Source organism: Macrotis lagotis, chromosome 3 (assembly GCF_037893015.1).
Source record: "Macrotis lagotis isolate mMagLag1 chromosome 3, bilby.v1.9.chrom.fasta, whole genome shotgun sequence".
Classification (NCBI taxonomy): domain Eukaryota; kingdom Metazoa; phylum Chordata; class Mammalia; order Peramelemorphia; family Peramelidae; genus Macrotis; species Macrotis lagotis.
In genome coordinates, this window is record NC_133660.1 from 124,195,440 (window position 1) to 124,220,494 (window position 25,055).

Consider the following 25,055-nt stretch of genomic DNA (forward strand, 5'->3'; position numbering starts at 1 on the left):
GCCCACTTCCTGTTTGGGCCGGACTACAGCTCCCGCCGTGCTCTCGGGCCGAGGCTGAAAGCGAAAATAAGTCGGGGCTCGGCGGCGGCTGCGGGCTCCGGGGCCGCCGCGGCTTCTCCCAGTCCGGCTTCCCCCGCGGCGGGCCGGCGCCTGGGCGCGCCCGGGGTCCTCGGCGGGGTGCGAGGGCTTTCCCGCCCCGCGGCCTCTGGTGCAGCTCGGCCGCGGCGGCCAGGCGGAGCCCCCCGCGACCCCCCTGCCAGCCGGCGCGAGGAAGCCGGGCTCGGCGGCGGGCCCCCGGGCCTCCCCGGCGCCCGCACTGGGAGCTGCGGAGGGCGGGGCCGGCATGGACTAGGCGAGGGGCGCCCTCCCCGCCGCCGCGGCCATGCGGGGCTAGCCCCGGGGCGGCTGCCGCAGCGCGCACGGGCCAACATGGAGGCTGCCGTGAGTCTGCCGGACGGCGGAGAGCCCGGGGGGCCCCGCGGGGACGCTACGCCCATGGACGCCTATCTGCGCAGCCTGGGCTTGTGCCGGAAGCTCGTAGCCAAGGACGGCTCCTGCCTGTTCAGGGCCGTGGCGGAGCAGGTGAGTGCGCGGCCGGAGCGGGCCGGGGGCGCCGTGTGGCCGGGCGGGGCCGGGCCGGGGCCGCCCCGCCGCGCCCGGCTTCCGCGGACCCGCTGCGTGGGGGGCCGCAGGGCTGCGGGAGCACCCGCGTGTGTGCGCGTGGGCGTGCGCCGGGCGCGTGGACGTGTGCAAGCGTGGCGGCTGCGGGGCATGTGCGCTAAAGCTTGCCGGGATAGGGTGCATGGGCGAGGGCTAGCTGTGTGTTCCTAAGAGGTACACGTGCAGGCGAACATCCAGAATGTACTTTGTGGAATAGAGTTATACATGTGTAGGACACACGTCTAGGAATTATAGTTACACATGCGTAAAATAGTTGTACATATGCGCAGGCACATAAACACCCAGAATTTACTGTTTAGGAAGTAGGCAGTTACATGGTATATGTAGATGAAGTTATTAGTCCTATAGTTAGGCGATATATGTGCATGTTCAGGCACATAAACACCCCGCGCATATCATACTGGAAATAGGATTATACGTTTATATGACATATACATGTAGGAAGCATAGTTATATATTCATAAGATAGTTGTGCATATGTGCATGCACATAAACAGACACCCAGAATTTACTATTTAGAAAATATGCATTTATCTGCTATATGTGGATGAAGTATTAGTTCTATAGTTAGGCAATATATGTGCAGGCACATAAACACCCCGCATATATCATACTGGTAATATAATATACATTTATATGATATATATGAAGTATAGATATATATTCATAAGATAGTTGTACACTGTGCATGCACATAAACACCCAGAATTTACTATTTAGGAAATATGCATTTATATGCTATATGTGGATGAAGTATTAGTTCTATAGTTATGCAGTATGTGTGCAGGCACATAAACACCCCGCATATATCATACTGCAAATATAATTATACATTTATATGCGAAATAAATATATATACACATACATGTAGGAAGTATAGTTATATATTCATAAAATATTTGTACACATGTGCATGCACATAAACACCCAGAATTTACTATTTAGAAAATAATGCATTTATATGCTATATGTGGATGAAGTATTAGTTCTATAGGCAATATATGTGCAGGCACATAAACAAACACCCCACATATATCAAACTGGAAATATAATACACATTTATATTATATATATACATACGTATATATATATATATACATACATACATATATATGTATATGAAGTATAGTTATATACCCATAAAATAGTTGTACATATGTGCAGGCACATAAACACCCAGAATTTACTATTTAGGAAGTATGCATTTATATGCTATATGTGGATGAAGTTATTAGTTCTATAGTTAGGCAATATATGTGCATGTGCAGGCACATAAACACCCAGAATTTACTATTTAGGAAATATGCATTTATATACTATATGTGGATGAAGTATTAGTTCTATAGTTATGCAATATATGTGCATGTGCAGGCACATAAACAAACACCCTGCATATATCATACTTCATACTGGAAATATGATTATGCATTTATATGATATATCTATATATGTAGTAAGTATAGTTATGTATTCATAAGATAGTTGTGCATATGTGCATGCACATAAACAGACACCCAGAATTTACTATTTAGGAAGTATGCATTAATATGCTATATGTGAATGAAGTATAGTTCTATATTTGTGCAATATATGTGCCTGTGCAGGCACATAAATAAACATCCTGCATATATCATACTGGAAATATAATATACATTTATATGACATATATACATATATATGAAGTATAGTTATATATTCCTAAAATAGTTGTGCCTATGTGCATGCACATAAATACCCATATGTCATACTGGAAAACACATTTATATGATATATATGGAGGAAGCATGGTTAGTTATATATTCATAAAATAGTTGTACATATGTGCATGCACATAAACACCCAGAATTTACTGTTTAGAAGTATACATTTATATGCTATATGTGAATGAAGTATAGTTCTATGTTTATGTAATATGTGTGCATGTACAGGCACATAAACAAACACCTGGCATATACTATATTGGAAATGTAATTATACATCTATATGATATATTTGTGGGAAGTATTTATAAGATATATGTGTGTGTGTATGCACATAAACACCTAGCATACGCTGTATAGGACATTTATATGTAGAAAATATATTTCTATATTTATACAATATGTATGTGTATGTGTGTGTATTTATATGCATGCATGCACCCAGGAAATTTAATTAGATGTTTATGTGATGTATTTGTAGGAGCTATTATATTATATTTATATGATATGTAGGAAATAGATTTTATTTTTTAGATGTATAGAGTATATAAATAGGCTAGGTACAGTACATGGGAAATAATTATATATAGAAACTATAGATATATAAGTAGGAAATAATAATCTATATACACATATATAAAGAGAAAATATAAGAAGGAAGACACTGAAATTAGGAGTCATTGGGGAAAGCTTCCTATTGGAGGCAGAATTTTATTTGGCATTTAAAGGAAGCCCGAGAAGTCAGTAAGACTGAAATAGGAATAGCATTCCAGGCAGAGGGGACTTGCACAGGATGCCCATGGCTGAGAGATCTAATAAATAAAACTTAACACTTGCCAAGAAAATGACAAGCCATGTATTCCAGGGCCTGGGAGGGGGGGGCATTATTCCCCCTCTAAAAACTATTCTACCAGATTTATTAGAAAGTTTTAACCAAGTTCCCCATGTGTTTAATCATTTTCTGCCAATTTCTTTAATTTGAGTCTCTTTGGTAGGAGGGGTAGTCTTAAAAAGGTGATTTCTGTATAGTTATAAACACTTTACAGAAGTGCAACAAAAATTGATTGCGTCTTATTGAACAGTAGAAGCTAAAATTGTTAGCATTCCCCATCCTTGCATTATACAATTTAATAAGAGACTTGGTCAATTTTCCATCTTGAATTAAAGATTTTTCCATGTGAGACTTTCTTTGCTCTTTACCTGCATAGTTTATTGTAATATTAGCAATTTTTGTATTATGTAATTTAATAAGAGACTTGGTCAGTTTTCCATCTTGAATTAAAGGTTTTTCCATGAGACTTTCTTTGCTCTTTACCTGCATAGTTTGTTGTAATATTAGCAATTTTTGGTAGGCATTCTGCTTTTATTTATCATGATATTTTTTCTTAATGTATTTTTGGGTATCTTTTAATAAATATATAAACCAATCTCTTCTTTGAATCCTCCCTTGTGACAAAGATAGATAACCAAGCAAAAGCATCCAATATCACTATCACATCTGAAACTGGATACAATTTTCCTTTCTAGTAGTTGCCCCCCCCATCTCTCCTCCATTCTCTATTTCAAAGTCCATGTCATTATTTCAGGTCTCTAGTGTAAAATAGAAATTTATAATTTTATAGGGATGCTAACTTCATTTTTCCTGGATAGGAGCATTATTAATACCCTTTTGCATTTCATCCTTAAGTTCAACAGGACCAGTCAAACTTTGACTTGATCAGGAAAGATGTTTTTGTGAAATTCCAGTGCAGGTCCTTGTCTTCAGGAATTTAGATTTTTTTCAGTTATTGCTGTGAAGTACACACTTAGCTATGTTTTTGTGAGCTGATTATACAGCTTGCCCATTTGCCAGATCCAAGGTGAAATGAATTTGTTTGTTATCTATTCCCAGTTCTGACAAAAATATTGGCAGGTGAAAAGGAATTTCAAAGGAATTAACACAAGTGAGGTTTGAGAATCTGAATGTTGGTAATTCAGACTGTACATTGTGTGTGTGTGTGTGTGTGTGTGTATAAAGAGAGAGAGATAAGTAGATATATAAGATTTTATTTTAGTATAAAAAGCCAGTGATATTACTGATGGATATGTAAGTAACCTTGATTATGGAAGGCTTTAGCAGTGTTGATTTTCAAAGTAATAAATGATTCTGATTATACATTGTTTATTTTTGATGAGAAAAAAAGGCTTCAAAGTGGACATTTAAATAGTAATCCAAAAGACTCATTTTTTAAAAAATTTTATTACTTAGAGAAAAGGAGTCTTAAAGGTTTCACTTTTACTGATTTAGGTCAAGCAACCATAGGTAATGACAAAATACATGTTGGAAACATATGGGAATGGAATGTGGCACTGGTCCCAGGACTTGGTATTTTTAAAGATATGTATAAAAATTTATTCTTAGCCTTTAGTTTCTTTAAAATATTTTTATCTCCTGGGATCCTGTTTTTAATACCTTAAACTGAGGGAGTGGTGGCAGCAGGTTGAAGTATAGAAGCAAGAAGGGAGCAAATGCAGGAATATAACACTTTGTCTCTAGATATACCTAAACAGAGAGACTTTGTACAGGTGTAATAATAGTAATAATAATAATGATAATAGCTAGTGGCAGATAGTTAATTTTAATGCTCTCGACAACCTGAAGATCCAGGTGCCTTCCACTATGATTAGATGGTACCCTACTCCGTAGGAGGCTGTCCTGAACCTACTTCAGTGGGCCATGGAAATAAAAATAGGATGCTCCCTCAGTTGTTACATGTGAAGCAGCATTTGTAAGTATGTTCCCACTGCTAAACAATATGTTGACAAAAATATGGTTTTGGAAAATTTTCAAAAGTTCCTCTTCATGTCATCTCCATTTATAATATCTTCTTGCATACATCTGTATAAATCATCAGAAGTACTATGTTCTTAGTCATAACACAATTTTTTTTTAAAAAGGTCATTAAATCCTTTCCAACATTTAACTTAATTTCTCATGTTTCAGGACTTCAGAAATTGCTGAATATTGAACTTTTGAGCAATGACTTAAAAATCCCCTAGATCTTATTTTTTTGTTGAAATGAACAAAGATAAATATATTTGTTCCATTGTTTTTGACTAAAGTAAGCTTTATTCATTGTCTGCCAACTGTTGCTAGGTAAATGGCTCTGACTATGACTAGCCTTAGTTTCCTGACTACAGGAACCCGTATTAGGTGACAAACTAGAGTGTTAAAGAAAAGGAATACTGCCTTAAAGGCATAATGATGCTATAGTCCCTGTGAGTGGGCTTATGATAGTGTTTTTTGTTCTTTAGCATCTGGAATCAGAATTGAGGCATCAGTGATGGGATTACCAAATTGGTAGTCTTATTAACCCACAAGTCTTATTGGAATTTAGAGATTTACATGCAACTGTGGTTCTAAAACAGGTGTGGAGATCAATTGAGTTAGCAAGAAATTGACTAGTATTTTTTTTAAAAACACCTTCCTGTTTCCATCCATCTTAAAGTTGTCTAGCAGTAGGTTGTGCAAGAATATTTTTCCAGGGGTCTGTGCAGTTGTTTACTCACTATCAGGCGTGGAAGCATACTTAGTTGTGATCTGATTAAAAATTTAGAATAGATTCCTCTAACTGGATTTTTTTGCTTATGCTTAGATAATAGAGAATATTCATTTTTATTAATATTCTGTACTGTTCTATTTGAGAATATGAATTTAATTAAGCATGTTAATGAGTAGAGTTAAAAGTAGGGATTTTTTAAAAAAATTAAAAGCTATTTTATTAATATCCTTTATTTTTTGTATTTACTTCTGTGCATGTGTCCCTTTTCTCTCTCCATACCTAAATAATTAAACAAGATAAATTCAAAACTAAATAGTTTCCCATCTTGACAGTGAAAGGAAGAGGGGGAAGTAAGTTTTCTCTAGTATAATTAGATTTGGTGAAATTAGAAATTTTAAGAATTTTTTGCAAAAAAGTTTTGTTTCGGATCAAAGTCAAGATGTATAAATGCATGGGTACTATATATTTGTGTGTTTATATTGATATATAATGTATGTATGCATGTATGTATATGTGCATATGAAATAGTTTTCTTGATTTTTTTATCATTTAAAAGGACTAGCTAGATAAGACATTCCAAGACCCTGAATCTTAAGTGTGGTTTATTTTAAGTTGTAGCCTTAAGACTTGGGATATAAAAAGAAAACCCAAAACTGCCTTTAAAGATAATGAAAAACAGGATATTTGTTTAAATTAAATTTATTAAATACTTCTTGATTGTCCCTTAAAATCCTTTTTTAAGTCTTAAAACAATGAATTTAAGAAATAAGTGCCTTAATTTTAAAAATCACAGGCATGCATTTTTTTATATACAGCTCTAAAAACACTATTGTATTCAACTTTATTTTTAAATTACAGGAGAATCATATCCATGTTATGCATTTCTTCCATTCTGCCCTCCCCCACTCCTCCCAAGCAAATTTATAACAAATATCACTCAATTGTAGAGTGCTATTTTGTGTCTTTTTTTTAAAAATTAAGGAGTTGATGTAGAGAGGCAAAGTGACCCTTTAATCTAGAAACATTGAAAACTTGATAAACATTGTTTAAAAGCTGGAATATACCATATATCTCATTAATTTTATATAGATGTAAAAAACAAGCTCCAGAAAGGTGGATTAATTTGTCTCAAGTTCATGCAAATAGCTAGTTGCATGTTCTCTATTGAAATGGTAGTTTGAAGAATGCTAATGAAATCTGAAGATCTGTGACTGCTGTATTAAAGAAGTTTAATAAAATTGTAAGTTTTTTAAAACAAGAACAGCTCTTAAGTATTATGTCATGAAAAAAATGGTAGTTTGAAGAATGCTAATGAAATCTGAAGTACTGCTGTATTAAAGAAGTTTAATAACTTTAAGTTTTTTAAAACAAGAACAGCTGTTAACTATTATGTCATGAAAAACTGCCTATTCCTGAGATTTTAAAGTATCTTCAGTGATGATAATATATAAAAGGAAGAGAACATAAACATGAATCTAAAAGAATTATTGTCAGATTGTTTATTTATGGAAATGGAAAAGGTAATTATTTAACTCATGTGAATTCTTTTTGGGGGAAAAAAGTCAAGATTATGTTTTTTTCTTTTTTAGGTATTGCATTCTCAATCTCGACATGTTGAAGTCAGGATGGCCTGTATACACTATCTTCGAGAAAATAGAGAGAAATTTGAAGCGGTAATTTATGTCAAACATGAAATTTTTTTTTTTACTCTGTTGATTTATGTCTCAGTCCTGGTCTAAGGTTTTCCAAAAAAATTCCAAAGAACATATAAATAAAAGAAATCAAATGCATCATTTATTGAATTTTTATGAATTTGTTGTTTAGTCAGTTAGTTGAATCCAACTCTTCGTGACTCTATTTGGGGGTTTCTTTAACAAAGATAGTGAAGTGGTTTGCCATTTTCTTCTCAAGCTCATTTTAACAGATGAGGAAACTAAGGATAGGGTAAAGTGTCTTGCCCAGGGTCACAGAACTTGTTATGTGTCTTGGCATTAGATTTGAACTCAGGGTGACTCCATGGCCAGCAATCTATCCACTGTGCTACCTAGCTGCCCTTGATTTTTATGAATACAGTGGATGATATTTTTAAAAGAATTTTGGACATTATCTCCAATATCAACTATTGTTGAATACGTACTGTGTGCAAGGAACATACAAGGATGGATAAGTCACAGACTTTAAGAATATAAACGTTGTTATCAAGCATTGTAAGGGAATGAGCTGTTTAACAGATTACTATAGATTATTAATTTGAATGTGGGTTACAAATTTTCATAGAATGTTACATTAAAAAACACTTTGAACCCTAAAGCAATGGTAAATAAAATTTAATCAAAGACAGTTAGGGGGCAACTAAGTGGTGCAGTAGTTGGAGATTAACCCAGGAGTCAGGAGGACCTGAGTTCAAATCCAGCCTCAGACATGTAATACTCAGCTATATGACATTGGGCAAGTCACTTAACCCTATTGCCTTGCAGAAATTCAAAGGACACCCCCGCACTTAGATTATTTCTCCAGGTTTATCATTAGAGAAATCATTTCTACCACATTCAGGTTTGTCCACTTTGACAACTTAATTTAACAATTAGTGGTAAGTGATAAGTCATAAAGTAATGTTAGTGATGATCTATTTTTATTAGGATTTACAGAATTAGGGGTTGTAAATTAATAATTTCACAACATGACATCTAACAGTTTCACCTTGGTATTTTTCTTGACTTTGGAAATGGTTTTAGGGAAAAGACAACTTTTTTTGTACGTCTTAGTTCTATAACTTAAAAGATAAAAAATAGCAGCCTCTGAATTTAGACAATGCCATCAGAACATTAAGGGCTTTAATGTGTTTTAGGTGCTATACTAAGTGCTGAGGATTCTAAGGTAAAATAATCAGTGCCTTCAAGGAGTTTCCATTCTAATGAGGATATAGTTCTGATAGAAGGCCATAAAATATGGAGGACAGTATCTTGTATCTGGATTTGAAGGCACAGAGAGCAGAGTTTACCTTCTACCACAGACCCTTCTCAGCTGAATGGTCCTACACATATCCTCTGTAACAGGCTCCTATCAGCCAAATGGGGGAATAATAATAGTACCTGTACCTACCTCACAGAGTGCAAAGATCAAATGAAGAATACTAATGAAATCCTCCCAAGCAAATTTATAACTATTATTACTCAATTGTAGAGTGCTATTTTATGTGACTTTTTTTTAAAATTAAGGAGTTGATGTAGAGAGGCAAAGTGCCCCTTTAATCTAGGAACATCGAAAACTTGATAATTTTTTAAAGGCTGAAATATAATACGCTAAGTGCTTTGCAAACCTTAGAGTAGTCAGTAAAAATTAGCTATTTATCATCATTCAGGAAGAAGTATAATGGATATGTGATGGACACAGCATGGCAATTAAAATAAGATACCTATTTGAATCATATAGCAATTTAAATTCTGACAAGACAGTTTGGAAAAATAGAGTGGTTATAAAGTGATATGTAAAGTTTAGCCTTAGTTTTGAAAATGATCCACAGTTGCTGGTAAGAATTTAATTTCAATCTGAATCTTAATATTTATGTCTTCCTTTGAGTAAGTACTTAACTAAGATTAAATAATTTTGCATTTTACTATAATTAGATTGCATCCTTCAACTAAAGTAAAAAGTTTTGCTCTTGAAAAAGTAGGGCAAAACGTAGAAAATTATATTATATCATATAGTATAGCTTCTGATCTGCAATTGTTATGTCATGGTAACTATTGAATTGTACTATTTGTAAAAATCAAAAGTGCCTCATTTTTAAAGATCTTAGATTGAATCCTTTTTGTTTTACTGACACTAAACTATTGCTTCATACCTGAATTATTGCACCCACACCAGTCTTGGATTAGAAAGCAATATCAAAGGTCCTCTAGCCCAACAATAATGAAAAATATTCCCCATTGACAACATCTTGACTGGTTACACTGTCTCTGGAGACCCCTGGTGCCAGGGAATTCACTGACTTCTGAGAAAGACCAGTTTACTTTAGGACAGGCATAACTATGGTGAAGCTCTTACTTGGGTTACTTCATTTCCCATTGCTTAGATATCAAAGTGGACCAAGTCTAATCCATTATTCACATGACAATCCATCAAATGTTTGAAAACTAGACAACCATCATGTCTCTTATACCCTCCAGGCCAGTCCTTCTGAAGAGCTGCCTGGCCCCAGGCCTCCAGTCCATCCTTTGCATGCATACCAGTTTCTGTCCTTCAAATATTTTGCTCAAAACTGAACAAAGTACTTTGGATGTGTGAAGTGCCTTAGATTGCTTTCAATCTCTCTTCCAGTTCATCCTGTAGAGTTACCAGAATGATGTTTTTCTAACACGAGATTTTTAGCGTGTCACTTAAAACAGTTTTGCCTCTCAAGGTCACCTTTAATGTTAGAATCAGGCCTCATATATTTAAAATTGAGAGACATTAAGGGTTTTTTCCCGTTCCAAACTAATTTCACACTACTCAGTAAAAGGTTCACCTTAGAGCCAACCCAGTTATCTAGTGTTTCCTCCATTTATTTCCTTTCTGCTTTTAGTTTCATTTTTCTTGTATCTGGAATTCAGTATTGACCTCTTACCAATCTATTCTCCTTATCTTTCAATGGAAAACTCAAATCCTCTTTAAGTGAGGCTTTTCTGACTATTTTAGTCTATGGTGGTTTTTTCCTAATTAAGGAATATCATTGTCTAATGAAGAAGAGGCTTTCTGTTTGTGTGACTTGAAGCAGCCCCCTTAACTTCTCTAGATTTGTACATTTTTTTAAAATTTATTTTTTATTCTCATTTTGTACAAATGTTTTTTTACATTAATAAAATATCTTGTTTACAAGTAAACAAAACACCCCTCCTCCCCTATTAATATAGATAGACTTGTTTGGGTGAAAAAAGTAAAGGGGAGAGAAAAAAATTAAAATAAAAAAATAATAGTAATAATTGTAGGTATGGCCAGGTGGCGCAATGGACGAAGCACCAGCCCTGGAGCCACGAGCACCCGAGCCCATATCCAGCCTCGTAAACCCAACAATCACCCAGCCATGTGACATGCAAGCCACCCGATCCCCACTGCCCTGCAAAAACCAAAAAAAAAAAAAGAAAAAGACCCAAAATAAAATAAAATAGTAATAATAATAGTAGGGGTGGCTGGGTGGCAGACAGAGCATTGGCCCTTGAGCCAGGAGCACCTGGGTCCAAATCTTGCCCCAGACAAACAAAGATCACCCTGCTATGTGTCCCCAGGCAGGCCACCCAGCCCCACTTGCCCTGCACCCTCCCCCAAATAATAATAACAAAAGATGTGCTTAAGTCTTTGTTCCAACACCAACAACTCTGTCATGGGTGGATCTCATTCTTTAACAAAAGTTACTTCCATATTTTTCCACCATTGTCATTGCTGATCACAACTCCCTCCTTTCTTATTTCTCCACTACCATGTACTATATTTTCTCTCTCCTTTCACTCTGACTCTGCTGTAGGGTCGCTGACTGACTCAGCAGACAGATCCCTGGTCCTGGGGCCAAGAGGCCCAGAGCCCTCCAGCACCCCTTAGGCCCAGAATCCACCTGGCCCTGTGGTCCTGGGCAGGCCTTCCAATCCCAGCCCCTTGCAAGAAGCAAGAAAGAAAATGTGTTATATCTGGCCACTCTCCCCCCATGGCCCATCCTCTCCTCCTTTATTCACATCCCCACCCCTTCCCCCTGCTCCCCCCCTCCTTACTCCAGATGTCTATACCCCATTGAGTATATTTGCTGTTTCCTCTCCTAGCCATCTCTGATGAGAGCAAAGGTTCCCTCATTCCCCCTTGCCTCCCCCCTTCCATATCATTGCAATAGCTCATTGTAATAAAAAAATCTTATTATGTGAAATATCTTGGACTATTCCCCCTCTCCTTTTTCTTTCTCCCATTCCATTTCCCTTTTTTTCTATTGACTCCATTTTTACACCATATTTTATCTTCAAATTCAGCTTTCTCCTGTGCTTCAACTATAAAAGCTCTTTCTACCTGCTCTATTAACTGAGAAGGTTCATATGAGTATTATCAATGTCATTTTTTCATGCAGGAATGCATGCAGCTCATCCTCATTAAGTCCCTCATATTTCCCCCCTCTCCTCCAATCTCCATGCTTCACCTGAGTCCTGTATCTGAAGATCAAACCTTCTGTTCAGCTCTGGCCATCCCAAAAGGAACCTTTGAAATTCCCCTGGTTCATTGAAAGTCCCATCTTTTTCCCTGAAAGAGGACATTCAGCCTTGCTGGGTAGTTCATTCTTGGCTGCATTATCAGCTCTTTTGCCTGGTTTGGGGTGTTTCCTGAGCTTTTGGGACACTCCCACAAGGGTCTCAGTGTGTGAGGCTCTGTTCTATGGGGGGGTTTAGACTGCGATCAGTATCTGAATGTGGTCAGAGCCCCAGAGTCCTGTTTCAGAGGCAGAGGACAGTCTCTCTCTTCACTCCCCTCCCTCAGCTCAATGGGCTCCTGCCCTGGGGGCTCTGCCTGCTTCTGTTCCTGGATCTGGGCTGCTGAAAGACCAAGCTGTTGGCTGTGTGCCCTGAGGGCTGGGCTCCATGTGCTCACTCTGGCCTAGGTCCCCTGCTGTTCCCCCACTTTGTGCCAGGTGCTCCCCAGGGTGCAGCTCTGGAGACTCCCCCGCTGCTGTGAGCTGAGGCTCCCAGCGCCCTGGGGCTGCCTCCGGGGGGCTGAAGTTCTTTGGCTCTGGCGGGCCACCGCCCCTCCGACCCCGGGGAGCAGAGCCTTTCTGCTCTTTTCCAGGTTACCTTGAGTAGGAGAACTGCCTCACTGGGTCCCTTTGTGGGTTCTGTCTCTCTAAAGTTTAGTTAGAGTCCTTAGTTTATGAGTTTTTATCAGAGAGCTCATAAGACTGGTTCCCTTCTTGTTGCCATCTTGGCTCCGCCCCCTAGATTTGTAGATTTATGGTCCTAATTTCTTTTTGTAGTCACTCAATAAATGTTTATTAAGTGCCAACTTTGGGGCAGCCACTGTGCTAAGGAAGCCCTCTAGAAATCTCCTATCCTACCCCCACCCCCGACTTTTCTGCCATTCTACTGAAAACTAAAGAACTAAAGGTTCACAATAATATAATGCAGTGGAACACAAAAGGATTGTATAGTAGCCTGTAAACAACAAATGATTCCCACTTTCTTAGTAAAGATATTGTTTGAGTTTTACAATCCCTTCCCCTTCTTACTTCCCTCACCTCACCCCCCACGGAAAGCAATCTGTCAGTCTTTACTTTGTTTCCATGTTGTACATTGATCCAAATTGAGTGTGATGAGACAGAAATTATTTTCTTGAGGAAGAAACATAAAGTATAAGAGATAACAAGATTAGACAATAAGATATCAGTTTTTTTTTCTAAATTCAAGGGAATAGGGCAGCAAGGTGGTGCAGTGGATAAAGTACCAGCCCTGGAGTCAGGAGTACCTGGGTTCAAATCCGGTCTCAGACACTTAATTACCTAGCTGTGTGGCCTTGGGCAAGCCACTTAATCCCACTGCCTTGCAAAAACCTTAAAAAAAAAAAGAAAACAAATTAAAGGGAATAGTCCTTGAACTTTGTTCAAACTCCACAGTTCTTTCTCTGGATACAGATGGCACTCTCCTTTGCAGAAAGCCCAAAATTGTTCCCATGTGTTGCACTGATGGAATAAGCGAGCCCTTCAAGGTATCATCACCCCCATGTTGCTGTTAGGGTGTACAGTGTTTTTCTGGTTCTGTTCATCTCACTCCGCACAGGCTCATGCAAATCCCATCCCTCCTGGTTTCTAATAGAACAATAGTGTTCCATGACATACATATACCACAGTTTACTAAGCCATTCTCCAATTGAATGACATTTACTTGATTTCCAGTTCTTTGCCACCACAAACAGGGATGCTATAAATATTTTTGTACAAGTAATCTTTTTTTTTTCATGATCTCTTCAGGGTATAGACCCAGTAGTGGTATTGCTGGGTCAAAGGGTATGCTCATTTTTCTTACCCTTTGGGCATAGTTCCAAATTTCTCCAGAAAGGTTGGATGAGTTCATAGCTCCACTGACAATGTAATAGTGTCCCAGATTTCCCACAACCCTTACAACAATGATCATTATCCTTTCTGGTCATGTTAGCCAGTCTGAGACGTGTGAGGTGGTACCTCAGAGAAGCTTTTAATTTTCATTTCTCTAATAAGTAATGATTTAGAACAATTTTTATATGGCTATGGATTGCTTTGATCTCATCTGTAAATTGCCTTTGCATATCCTTTGACCATTTGTCAATTGGGGAATGGCTTTTTGTTTTAAAAACATGACTCAGTTCTCTGTATATTTTAGAAATGAGTCCTTTGTCAGAATCGTTAGTTGTGAAGATTGTTTCCCAATTTACTACATTTCTTTTGATCTTGATTACAGTGGTTTTATCTGTGCAAAAGCTTTTTAATTTAATGTAATAAAAATCATCTAGTTGGTTTTTGGTGATGTTCTCCAACTCTTCCTTAGTCATAAACTCCCCTTTCCATAGATCTGACAGGTAAACTACTCCTTGATCTTCTAATTTGCTTATAGTATTGTTTTTTATGTCTAAATCCTGTAACCATTTGGATCTTATCTTGGTAAAGGGTGTTTAAGTTTTCTTAATAGTGCTACTTAATAGTTTGAACTTGAAAACTGAACTAGCAGTGAAAGTATTTAAACATTAACTAATTTGTTTTGCTGGTGATACAAATACAAAAATGAGACAGTAAGAACATAGTATATAATAGGGGAGAAAACACTGGACCTGGAGGCTAGGGAGCAGCATTTTTATTTGAAAATTCAAAGGCAGTGAGTAGAGCCATAGAATTGATTGATGTACCCTTTCCAAAAGCACTGGTAGTATTGATTTAATTATATAGTTGCCAGGGCATGAGAGCCTCAGTGTGAATGGGTGGAGTAGGGAGATAAAACATCAACGGTGACTGGATTGTGAAATAAGGTCTAGGCCCTGTGGAGCCAGCACAATAGAATGGATCATGTTAGAGATATTCTTGTGAGTTGCTTAGACTCCTTGCTTACCCTGTAAGTATAGAATCACTTTGGAAGAGAAATAAACAAGGGTATCTACTACAATAGGTTGCACTGGAACATTCTACCTTAGGTGTTTCCAAGGAAACTTAGACTTCCCCAGAAGGGAAATAGGGATTCTAGACAGTCCCTTAATTACAATAATAGTAGATAACAGTAGAGTACAAAGTCCTAGGTCTTTGTACTCAGTAGTGTGACTTTTGATCTCTTATGGTTCATTCAGCATTGAGGTGTACCACATGAAAGATTTCAACTCTTTGAACTATGTATTTCCACTTTCAGTGTGACAGCTAAAGGTTGTCTTCTAAGGCTGCCATTTGTTTGCTATGGTGTGTGCTTTGTGTCTTTGCCCCCAAGACACTTCTTTGGTCTGTCCTCCAACATCACTGCTCAGCTTTCTATGGAAGACGGGAGACGGGAGGGGGGGGGGGGGGGGGGGGGGGGGGGGCACGGGGGGGGGGGGGACGGACGGACTTCTTTTTAATGTTAAATTGTAGGCCCCCTGCATGAGAATACTTATTGTTAAGTAAGAAAATACTTGATATAAATCTATTACAATTAGAAGTTATATCTGTTGCCTTTAACAGATCATTCCAGAAAACAATATCCACAATGACTATGATAAAGATCACTTTAAAAGGAACTTGGATTCTGAAAAAAACCAGTGAGGGTCTGGTAAAATGGTAGTTTAAACATAATTAACATAATTTCTTCCTTATGGCAGAGAGGTGGGGAGAACTACTAGGGCACATTCTCTTGTATAACTTGGTATAAAAATCTAATGCAATTAATCTTTAATAGCCTATTACATTAACTAGATTTTCATTTCTCGAGGGCTGGTGAGAAGTAAATAGTCTATTTCCCCATGTATAAGATGCACCTTAATTTTGGGGCCTGAAATTTGAAAAAAAAAGTATTATATAAAGTATTGAACTCAGGTTTTATTCATCATCAAATTCATACAACTCCTTATCAATGTCAAAACTCCCATCCATTAACTGGTCCTCATCTGTGTTTGATGTCAAATCACTGTCTTAGGAGAAGGCTCTAACTGCTCTCCTGTTGTTGACCACAACCATTCCCTGGGCAAGTCTGGTGCATGGACACTTATTCCGGTCTGTTTCATGAACCTGAAGCACCCATTGTGTCCTCATTTGAAATCAGTCACTTTTTCATCAGCAATTCTTATTGCCTCCTGCTGAACCATCTCTGTAGACACGCGGATTCCATTTGCCCTTTGCTCTACAATCCACATCTTCAATTCCTTCTCTTAACTCAATCCATTTGGATGACTTGCCTCTCATGGTCTTCTTCTGCCAGGGAGTTTCTGGGAAGGTTTCTTCTTCCTGTAGCCACTCTGGATTGATTTTTCAGTTGGAGGAGGATCAAACTGATGTTCAGTAGCACGATTTCCTTTCACTTGATCACTTTGTACTTAAATTCAGCACTGGGTGAAACTCTTCTGAGTCATTTATGGGCAGAATGTGGCAAAATGTAACCTCATCTACTAGTGACAAATGCAAAACAATGAGCACAAAGACAACAAATACACAAAAGTGGGAAATGCAAGTAAAAAAATCCACAACCACTGTATAAGAAGCTCCTAGTTTTAAGACCTCAAATTTTTCAAAAAAGGGTGCATCTTATACATGGGAAAATATAGTATGATATGGCCAAAAAAAGACTAAACCATGAGCTTTCAAAAAGAAAATGAAATTATTAGCTATCCCAAATTCATAGTCACCCTGCAAGATTAATAATCACATCTGTGTGTGTGTGTGTGTGTGTGTATGTGTGTGTGTAATATATATATAATATATATATATTTACATATAGTCTGTAGAAGATAAAAGTGCCTGCTGCATATACTGTTCAGGTTTCTTTGCTATAATGGTTGGTTCCCTGGATGAGTTAGATTTTTCCAAGCAATTCAGACCATAACTGTATAGCATCTTATATATTGTCCTGAGCACTCATAGTTGTATATGTATATTTTCATCTCCTAATTAGATTATAATCTCCTTGAATTATAATTTTTTACCAATAGCTCCTAATATGTTGCTAGGTACTTAGTGGAATGGAAGCTCTTATATATTTCATTGAATTAATAAAATTCTGGCTTTCTATGGAAGAAAGGTGCTTTATTGTACTAGTGAAATAATAATTTTGAGGTGATTTTAAAATGATTCTAATAATTAATATTTTATATCTTTCCAGTTCATAGAGGGGTCATTTGAAGAGTATTTAAAACGCTTGGAAAATCCACAGGTATGTCTCTTTCAATCCACTTGACTACTGACAATGTACTTCATTGCCCCTATATGCTTTAGTGAGCTGCTATGGCTAAAAAGGGCCAAATGGTGAGTAGTCATCACTTTAGTCGAAATTGCTATGTTATAGAGATAGGGACTGTTCTGTATCTTCATCAGAATAGAGAACCTTCTAGCTGAGGAAGAATATTTTCTGGAATTTACTGTTTTAGAATTGCCTGAAACTCTGAAAAAGATCTAGTGACTTGCCCAGGATCATGCAGCCAGGATGTTTAAATGGCAGAACTTAAAACCCAGGTCTTACTGACTTTGAGGTTGACTTTCTTTTTTAAAATTTAATTTAATTTTTCAGTTAATATTTCCCCCTTCCCTCTTTGTCCCATTTTTTTGAAAAGGGGGGGGAGTAATAAATCAAGCAACACAATAAAGTTAGTTGTCTATGTCCAAAATGTATGTCTTATTCTGCATCTTGACTTCATCTCCCTTTCCAGAAATACTGAGCATATTTTCTCATCAGATCTCCAGAATCATGACTGATCATGTTTGGGAATGGCTTTTACTTATTCTTGTCAACTTTAGTAATTTCCTTGTATTACTTGGATATAAAAGTTTTGAGAAACTTGCTGCTAGGGGTTTTTTTTTTTCCCCTTTTAACTCTCTGTGTCTGGCTTTCTATCCACTTTACTATACCATCCTTTTCCTAGAGGTAAAAGTCTATTTTTAATGAGCCAGATAGATGGGACCTCAGGATCACTATGTTGTATATAGGTCTGGGAGTTGTTTTTTGCTGTATATAAATGATCTTTTTTCTTCTCTGATTCCTTATTTCTTTTAAAGTAAATGTTTTGTACACATTTTGCACTTAAGGATGGGAGAGTGTTTGACTGATTGTAAAGAGGAGGTCCTTTGGGCAATTTATTCTATTGTAATTATTTAGTGGAAATTATACTGGACTTAAGGGTATAAGACCTGGGTTTGAATATCTATACTACCATTTATTATTAATTGTAGGATATTTGACAACTGACTTAGCCTTTGTGAGTCTTAGTTTTCATTCTTGAAAAATAGGGTAATTATCTATTCTACCTATTCTTTGGCATCATTACGAGGATCAAATAAGTATGTAAAAAATAATGCATAAAAGCACATACAGAAGTACTTCATAATGCTAATGCAAGGTATTGGCATTATGATTATCCTAATGAAATTGTAAAATACACACACACACACACACACACAGCTTTTGCAAGTGTGGATAGAAGGCTGCATTAAATTATTTAGGGATTTGGAGGGTATTTAGATTGGCTCTTGAAGTTACTGTTTTCTTGTGGTTTTTCTAACCTACCTTTGATGTGAAGCTAATCTTGAGAGAAGTTGAGATTGTTTTGTTTACTATGTGGCTGAGGGAGGAATCGGGCAATCTCCTTGTCACCAACTTGTCAGGTCAAGAATTGTTGTCTCCTGACTATTGATGGGTAAGGATTTCATGTTATCCATGGATGAACTAAAGAAGTAGGGAGGGTGGATTGACCAAAGGTAAAATAAAAATATAAAACTTATAAATAAACTCTTTCTCTAAAACAGGAATGGGTTGGACAAGTGGAAATAAGTGCCCTTTCTCTTATGTACAGGTAACATATTTTTATTCTAAACGAATACTAAATCACTTAATATAAAAATAGTTGCATGAAGAAAAAAGGGAGAATAATTTCGTCATATTTCAAAATGTTAAATGAGCAAAACCATTTTACAGTTAGCCATAGAGTACATTTATTCATGTCATTAAAATTGTAAACCACTTTCAAATGTAAATTTATCAGTTTTAAAATTGAAAGTTAAAAATTTTTTTTAAAGGAACAAATCAGAAATTTTCTAGATATCTTCCCATGTATCCAGAGCAAATAGTAGTCTTATGTTATAAGAAAGGAGATGCACTGAATATTCTCTTAATTTGATTGTGTCTTGACCTACTTTTAAGTGTGAAGGATAATTTCTCTTCTCCCTCCTGCTTTTTACATTGGCTTCATGTGTTTCAGCTTAAAAAAATTGCATTCCCTTTTTGTACTATATTTAAGGAGTCAGGAGTTTTTTTCTATTTTTTTTTTAATTTCCACCCCCCCTACTATTTTTGAAATATGGAAAATTTATATTTTTATAAAGCCTGATTCCTTTAAAGTATTTTCCTTAAAATGGATATTTCTGAAGTTTTCTAATCTTTGTTTTTTAAATTTCAGGAAAGATTTTGTAATTTATCAGGAACCAAATGCTGCTCCTTCTCATGTAACTGAAAATAATTTCCCTGAAAAGGTACAACTTTTTCCAAATACTCTTTCAGACAATTAAGGAAGGGAGCTATTCAAATATAGCCTAAAATTTCCAAGTGTGGCATTTTTTTTTCTATAATTAACTTTTGAGAGATATCAATATATGGGTGATAAGATTTATGTAACATCTTATTTCATTTGAATTACACTGAGAGCATTAATGTTCATTTTAAATCCAGAAAGATACTGCTATTGATTAGCTCTGTCTGAATGTATTAGGATGTTTGTATGTAAAGAGTGAATACTACAGTTGTCCTAAAATTATTTGAATATGAAACTTTTCATAAAAGAGTGCTTGATAGATTCTATTAAAAATATGTTCAACTTATATAAATTATAAAAATTACAGATATATAGAGATAAAAGCTATGCTTATACCGTGTTCTGGTAAACTCAAATTTTGATTAGGGAAATGGTCAGGGATATAGAGGAAATTGGTGTTTTAAAAATAAAATCCTTTTCTGTGACATTTTTATTTGATGTGATGATTTTATTATGTTGACCAACTTTGCTTTATATAAATCCATTAATGCTTAATAATATAGTTAAAAGTAAATCAATTTAAATACTGCCATTATGGAGAATTTCTAGCGCTCAAAACAGCTAGTGCTCTGAACTTTTTCTATGTAAAATTTTAGGTGCTACTGTTGGAAGCAAAAATGTTTTTGAATTACCTTTGCAAACAAATAATTAACTTTATTATGAAGTTATTCATTGTTGGATCACACTATTGCAAATAACTGCCAAACTGTATTTTTTCCCTTATCAGGTATTACTCTGTTTTTCAAATGGGAATCATTATGATATCGTCTATCCCATAAAGTATAAAGACAGTTCTGCTATGTGCCAGTGTAAGTATTAACTGCTTTAGATAATACCAGAGAAGTATTTTATATGAAATAATAAGGTAGGCAAAGTATAAAACCTTCATTCTAAAGAAATGAAACAGTTATCACAGATTATGGAATGCTATACTCATTTTCTACAAAATTAGGTCTGAGATTATCTGAATAAATACTTTTTCCTAGAGCAAGAGAGGGGTTCATCGTTCATTTTTACCGTGTTTTTGATTTGGGTGGTTTGAATGGAAGAGTTTCAGTGAGCTTATTCTGGAAGAGGCAGGTGGAAATGAAGTTGAAATCTTTGTTGTGCTAATAGACTAAAATCATTTTGGGACCTCTCCATTTCCCACTGATTCTTGGGGATAGGTTTGTACTTGTAAAATAAAATAACCAAAATTAATATTCTAATACATTTCTCTGTTTTTCAATTGCAGCTCTCCTTTATGAATTGCTCTATGAGAAGGTATTTAATACTGATGTTAGCAAAATCCTGATGGGGCTAGAGCCCTCTGTTGAAGTAGTTGAAGAAAATATTGCTAACAATGAAATATCAGATTCAGAGGAAGAGAGTTGCAAGTAAGAACCACTTTGGACATAAATACTAATTTTATAACTAGTTTATTCTATAGAGAATAACATCGTCACTGATGTTAGCTAGGAATTTACATGCTTTATCAAGAATTAGGGTTTTTTTTAGTCTATGGATAATTAATTCTATTAAGTTGGATCCTTTTAATTTGCTAATAGTTCATTGACACCACAGACACTTCACAGTAATGCATCTTGAATTTAAAACTTTGGAATTGACCACAACATTCCTCATTTGAAGTTCACCCCTCTACTAAGAGGAAAGATGTTCCAAATTAGTCTTTTGAAATAGGTATTTATCATAGTGTTTAATCTGATTTCTATTGTTCTCTGGAGGTCTTCATTTACATTACTGTAGTCTTTGTGTATAATGTTCTGGCCCATGGGATCAAATTTCATCATAGAACTGGAAACAACTTTATAGATTACCTTTTCTAACTACCTAATTTTATGGATTAGAACTCAAAAATATTAAGGGTCTTGGCTAAGATCAGATGACTGAATTGACATTTGAATCCAGATGCTAAGACTCCAAATTCAGTAGTCTGGTACCATCTGATTTTTTCCCCCTAATTTTAAAAAAATTCTTTAGTCAACTTACTAATAAAAAGTCAATTTAATATATTTGTCAAATTTAATTCAATGTGAACATCATATAATGTAGATATATCCTGTATTTCAGGTTTCTTGATTCTCTATCAGTTCATATGAATCTCTGACATTCTTTGTAGTACAGTCATACTCTGTTAAAACTCTTTTACCATGATTTGGGTTTTCTCCATGCACCGCTTGAATAGTTTCTAGCTTATTGCAAAAAAAAAAAATGCTACTAGGGATATTTTTCCTTATATGGAGCTAGTCATTGATGGCCATGGGATATAAGCCCTGGAGGGAGGGATTAAAGGGTATATAAGGTTTGATAACTTGTTCTCGTGTAATTCTTTTTTTTTTCAACAACGCTTTTATTTTTTCCAATTACATGCAAAGATAGCTTTCGACATTCATCCATTTACAAGCTTTTGAGTTCCACATTTTTCTAATCTCCCTTCCTCCACCATTCTCATGTAATTCTAAATTGATTTTTATAATTCACCAAAAATCTACAACTCTAGCTATGGTGTATTAGTATATTTGGTTTCTCACAGTTATTTTGAATAGTATCAAACTTGACCAATAGAAATTGTAGGGGGAAAAGTGAAAAATCTGTAAGTCCATTTTTGCAAAGCGCTTCCTATGTATTTCCCAGCAGTTATCCTTTCCTTGGCTGTGCTTTTACTTCTATTGGGTACCAAGTTGTTACTTTCCTTTGTTTTCTGATCTTATTTTAGTTTATTATGATTTTTACTTTTTAAGCACCCCAGACTTCTTTGGTGTCTACCCAAACAAAACAAATTCCTGCATTGGTCATATCCGAAAAGGAAATAGGTCTTAATCTTTGCTCTGAGTCCATCATCCCTCTGTCAGGAGATTGGTGGTATATTTCATCATGATTCCTCTGGAATTTGTATTTATCAAATTGTTTTAGAAAGTTATTTGTCTTCATAATTTTATATAAATCATTTAAATTCACTTTACTCTGCATAAGTTCATACAAGTCTTTCTAGGCATCTCTGAAATTCATCATTTCTTGCAATACTATTTATATCCCTTCACACTGATATGCCATATGCCATGACAGATGTTTTTGTACACACAGGACCTTTTCCTCTTTCTTTGATCTCTTTGGAGTAGAGAATTAATATTTCACTAGGTCAAAGGGGATATTAGTAGGAATGTATATCATATGTGAACACACATGGGTGTGTATCACGCATGCACATACCGTTTGTATGTAATTTGCGTACACACACATGCATAGTGTGGGTATATATATATCTGCACACATAAAATTGTATGCTCCACAAGCTTATACATGTTTTTGTGTACACATACTTATGCGTACACACAGACTTTAATAGCCTTTTGGATACAGCTCCAGATTGCTTTCCCATATGTCTAGACCAATTCACGGCTTCACTAACAATGATTATTAATATACCCATTTTCTCATAGCACTTCTAGAATTTGTCATTTCATTTTTTCTGATCCACTTTGTCAGTCAAAGCTTGTATTTCTTTATCATATTCTTCGACCATATATAAAATGGGGAATGGCTCTCATGTTTATCTTAAAATGAGACCATAGAAACTTAAGTGGGGAAAAAATTCTTGTATTATTTCTCTTCTGATTATAGCTGAATTATTTTTATTTGTGCAAAACTTTTAAATTTTATGTGATTAGAATTGTCCCTTTTACCTTGTTTGATCCACTGTTTCTTTGGTTTACTAGTCATAAACATTTTCTCTATCCAAGATCTGACAGATACTTTCTTCTTTTTGATGTTACTTTTTGTTGGTGGATGATGTGAGATGTGTTGGTCTATACCTAATTTCTCCTTGGACACTGTCCAGCTTTCCCAGCAGTTGTTAAATAATCGGTTCTTATTCTAATAAGATTCTTAAGGTTCTTTAAATAAGCCATCAAATCATTTTCAAAAAGAAATTTTGTTTTCTCTTAGATTTGCAATAAATTTTTTTATCCAGTTAGTTTTTGATGTATTCTTCCAGCTTTACTTCCTGAATTGGGGTTTTGTACCCTCTGTCCTCTACTGCTCTTAACGGTTGACTTTTAGTGCAGTTCGCAGGGAGGAAGAGGTCTCCATATTTCTTATTGGATTTCTTACTCGTTATGCAAACTTACAGGATTTTCTGGAGTAGATGTGGGGGGGTGGTGGTACATTCTGGTCTTGCCTCTATTTCAGGCTGCCATCTTCAAAGTATTTTTCTATTGTTGAAATTTCATTGCTTCGCAGTTATGTTGCATATATCATTATTCAATTAGATGTGTAACCAATAAATCATTCAGTTGAGTTTTAAGTTAATTCTGTAACTTATCTTAGACCAGAGACTGATAATAATGGTATTGAATTTTAGTACCATTAATTTTTCTGATATTACCATTTCTTACATAATGCAGGTATTGCTTTGTATATAACTTATTGTTTTAAAATTCTCAGATTTTCATTTTTCCTTAACTTTTTGAAGGGCACTGAAGTTGGGGCAACATTATATGTCTTACGATTGTCTAATGATGGTATTAATAACTAACCTAGAGCAGATACTAAGTGCTTTACAATCTTCTGTACAGACCTGAAAGGGAGCTGCTAATATTAGGGCTATTTTATACCTGAGGAAATTGAGATGAATGGGTTAAGTGATTTGCCTGGGGGTGATACAGTGAGAAAATATCTGAGCCTGAATTTGAACTCGAGTTTTCCAGATTCCAGGCCATTGAGCTGCCTTGCTACTACATCCATGAATAAAGGGATGAAGTCAAACTAGTTATTTTAGATATAAGGCAAAATCTGTCTAAGCAAAACCGAAAGAACTCTGCCAAATCTTTTGATTGTAAAGGGATTTTTCATGTATCAAGTAAGTGTTTGAACTAAATGGATTGTTATAGTGGCATGAAATTCCTTTTCCTATAAAGATAATTTTTTTATTATGGTATTTAATTGATAATGGTATAAGCTGCACATTTTAATAAAGCTCCTTGTGTTAGTTTTTTATTGTTATCTCTACCAAATTATTTTGTTTGCATTTTCTTGCTGGTGATTGAGCAGCATCATTTTCCTGAGAATGAAAATCTGAACTTAGAAAGCTTTAGATGTTAGTAAGACAATCACTTTGATAAGCCCAACAACATTGCGGGGGGGGGGGGGGGAGCTGAGAATCATTTACTGAGAAAGAAATACACTGGAAGTTTTCATTATTGTAAAGAAATAACATTTTGGGTTCAATAGAATGCAAGCTTCTGAACTTTGTGAATGCTGTTATTTGCAGAATCCTAATTATGATTGTATTCTTTGTAGGGGTAAAGCTACCACAGTTAATGATATGAATGGATTTAAGTCTCTGTCAGGCAATCAGGTATATTTTTATGGTTTTAACTTTTTTCATTTAGCTAGTTTGCAAAAGCATACA

At 36.0% G+C, this 25,055-nt stretch overlaps 2 protein-coding genes across 11 annotated transcripts in view; both read left to right on the forward strand.

The window, feature by feature from the left end:
• ANAPC10 (anaphase promoting complex subunit 10) overlaps positions 1 to 25,055 on the forward strand; it is a 694,704-nt gene that overhangs the window by 425,477 nt on the left and 244,172 nt on the right. The window lies entirely within an intron of this gene.
• Positions 302 to 25,055, forward strand: part of OTUD4 (OTU deubiquitinase 4) — a 52,983-nt gene continuing 28,229 nt past the window's right edge. Inside the window, exons 1-8 of the mRNA XM_074229205.1 lie at positions 302 to 582; positions 7,513 to 7,596; positions 17,227 to 17,277; positions 18,864 to 18,910; positions 19,514 to 19,586; positions 20,373 to 20,454; positions 20,880 to 21,021; positions 24,944 to 25,001. Coding sequence (XP_074085306.1) covers positions 430 to 582; positions 7,513 to 7,596; positions 17,227 to 17,277; positions 18,864 to 18,910; positions 19,514 to 19,586; positions 20,373 to 20,454; positions 20,880 to 21,021; positions 24,944 to 25,001 — 690 coding nt within the window. The 5' untranslated portion in view covers positions 302 to 429. The remainder of the gene's footprint in view (positions 583 to 7,512; positions 7,597 to 17,226; positions 17,278 to 18,863; positions 18,911 to 19,513; positions 19,587 to 20,372; positions 20,455 to 20,879; positions 21,022 to 24,943; positions 25,002 to 25,055) is intronic.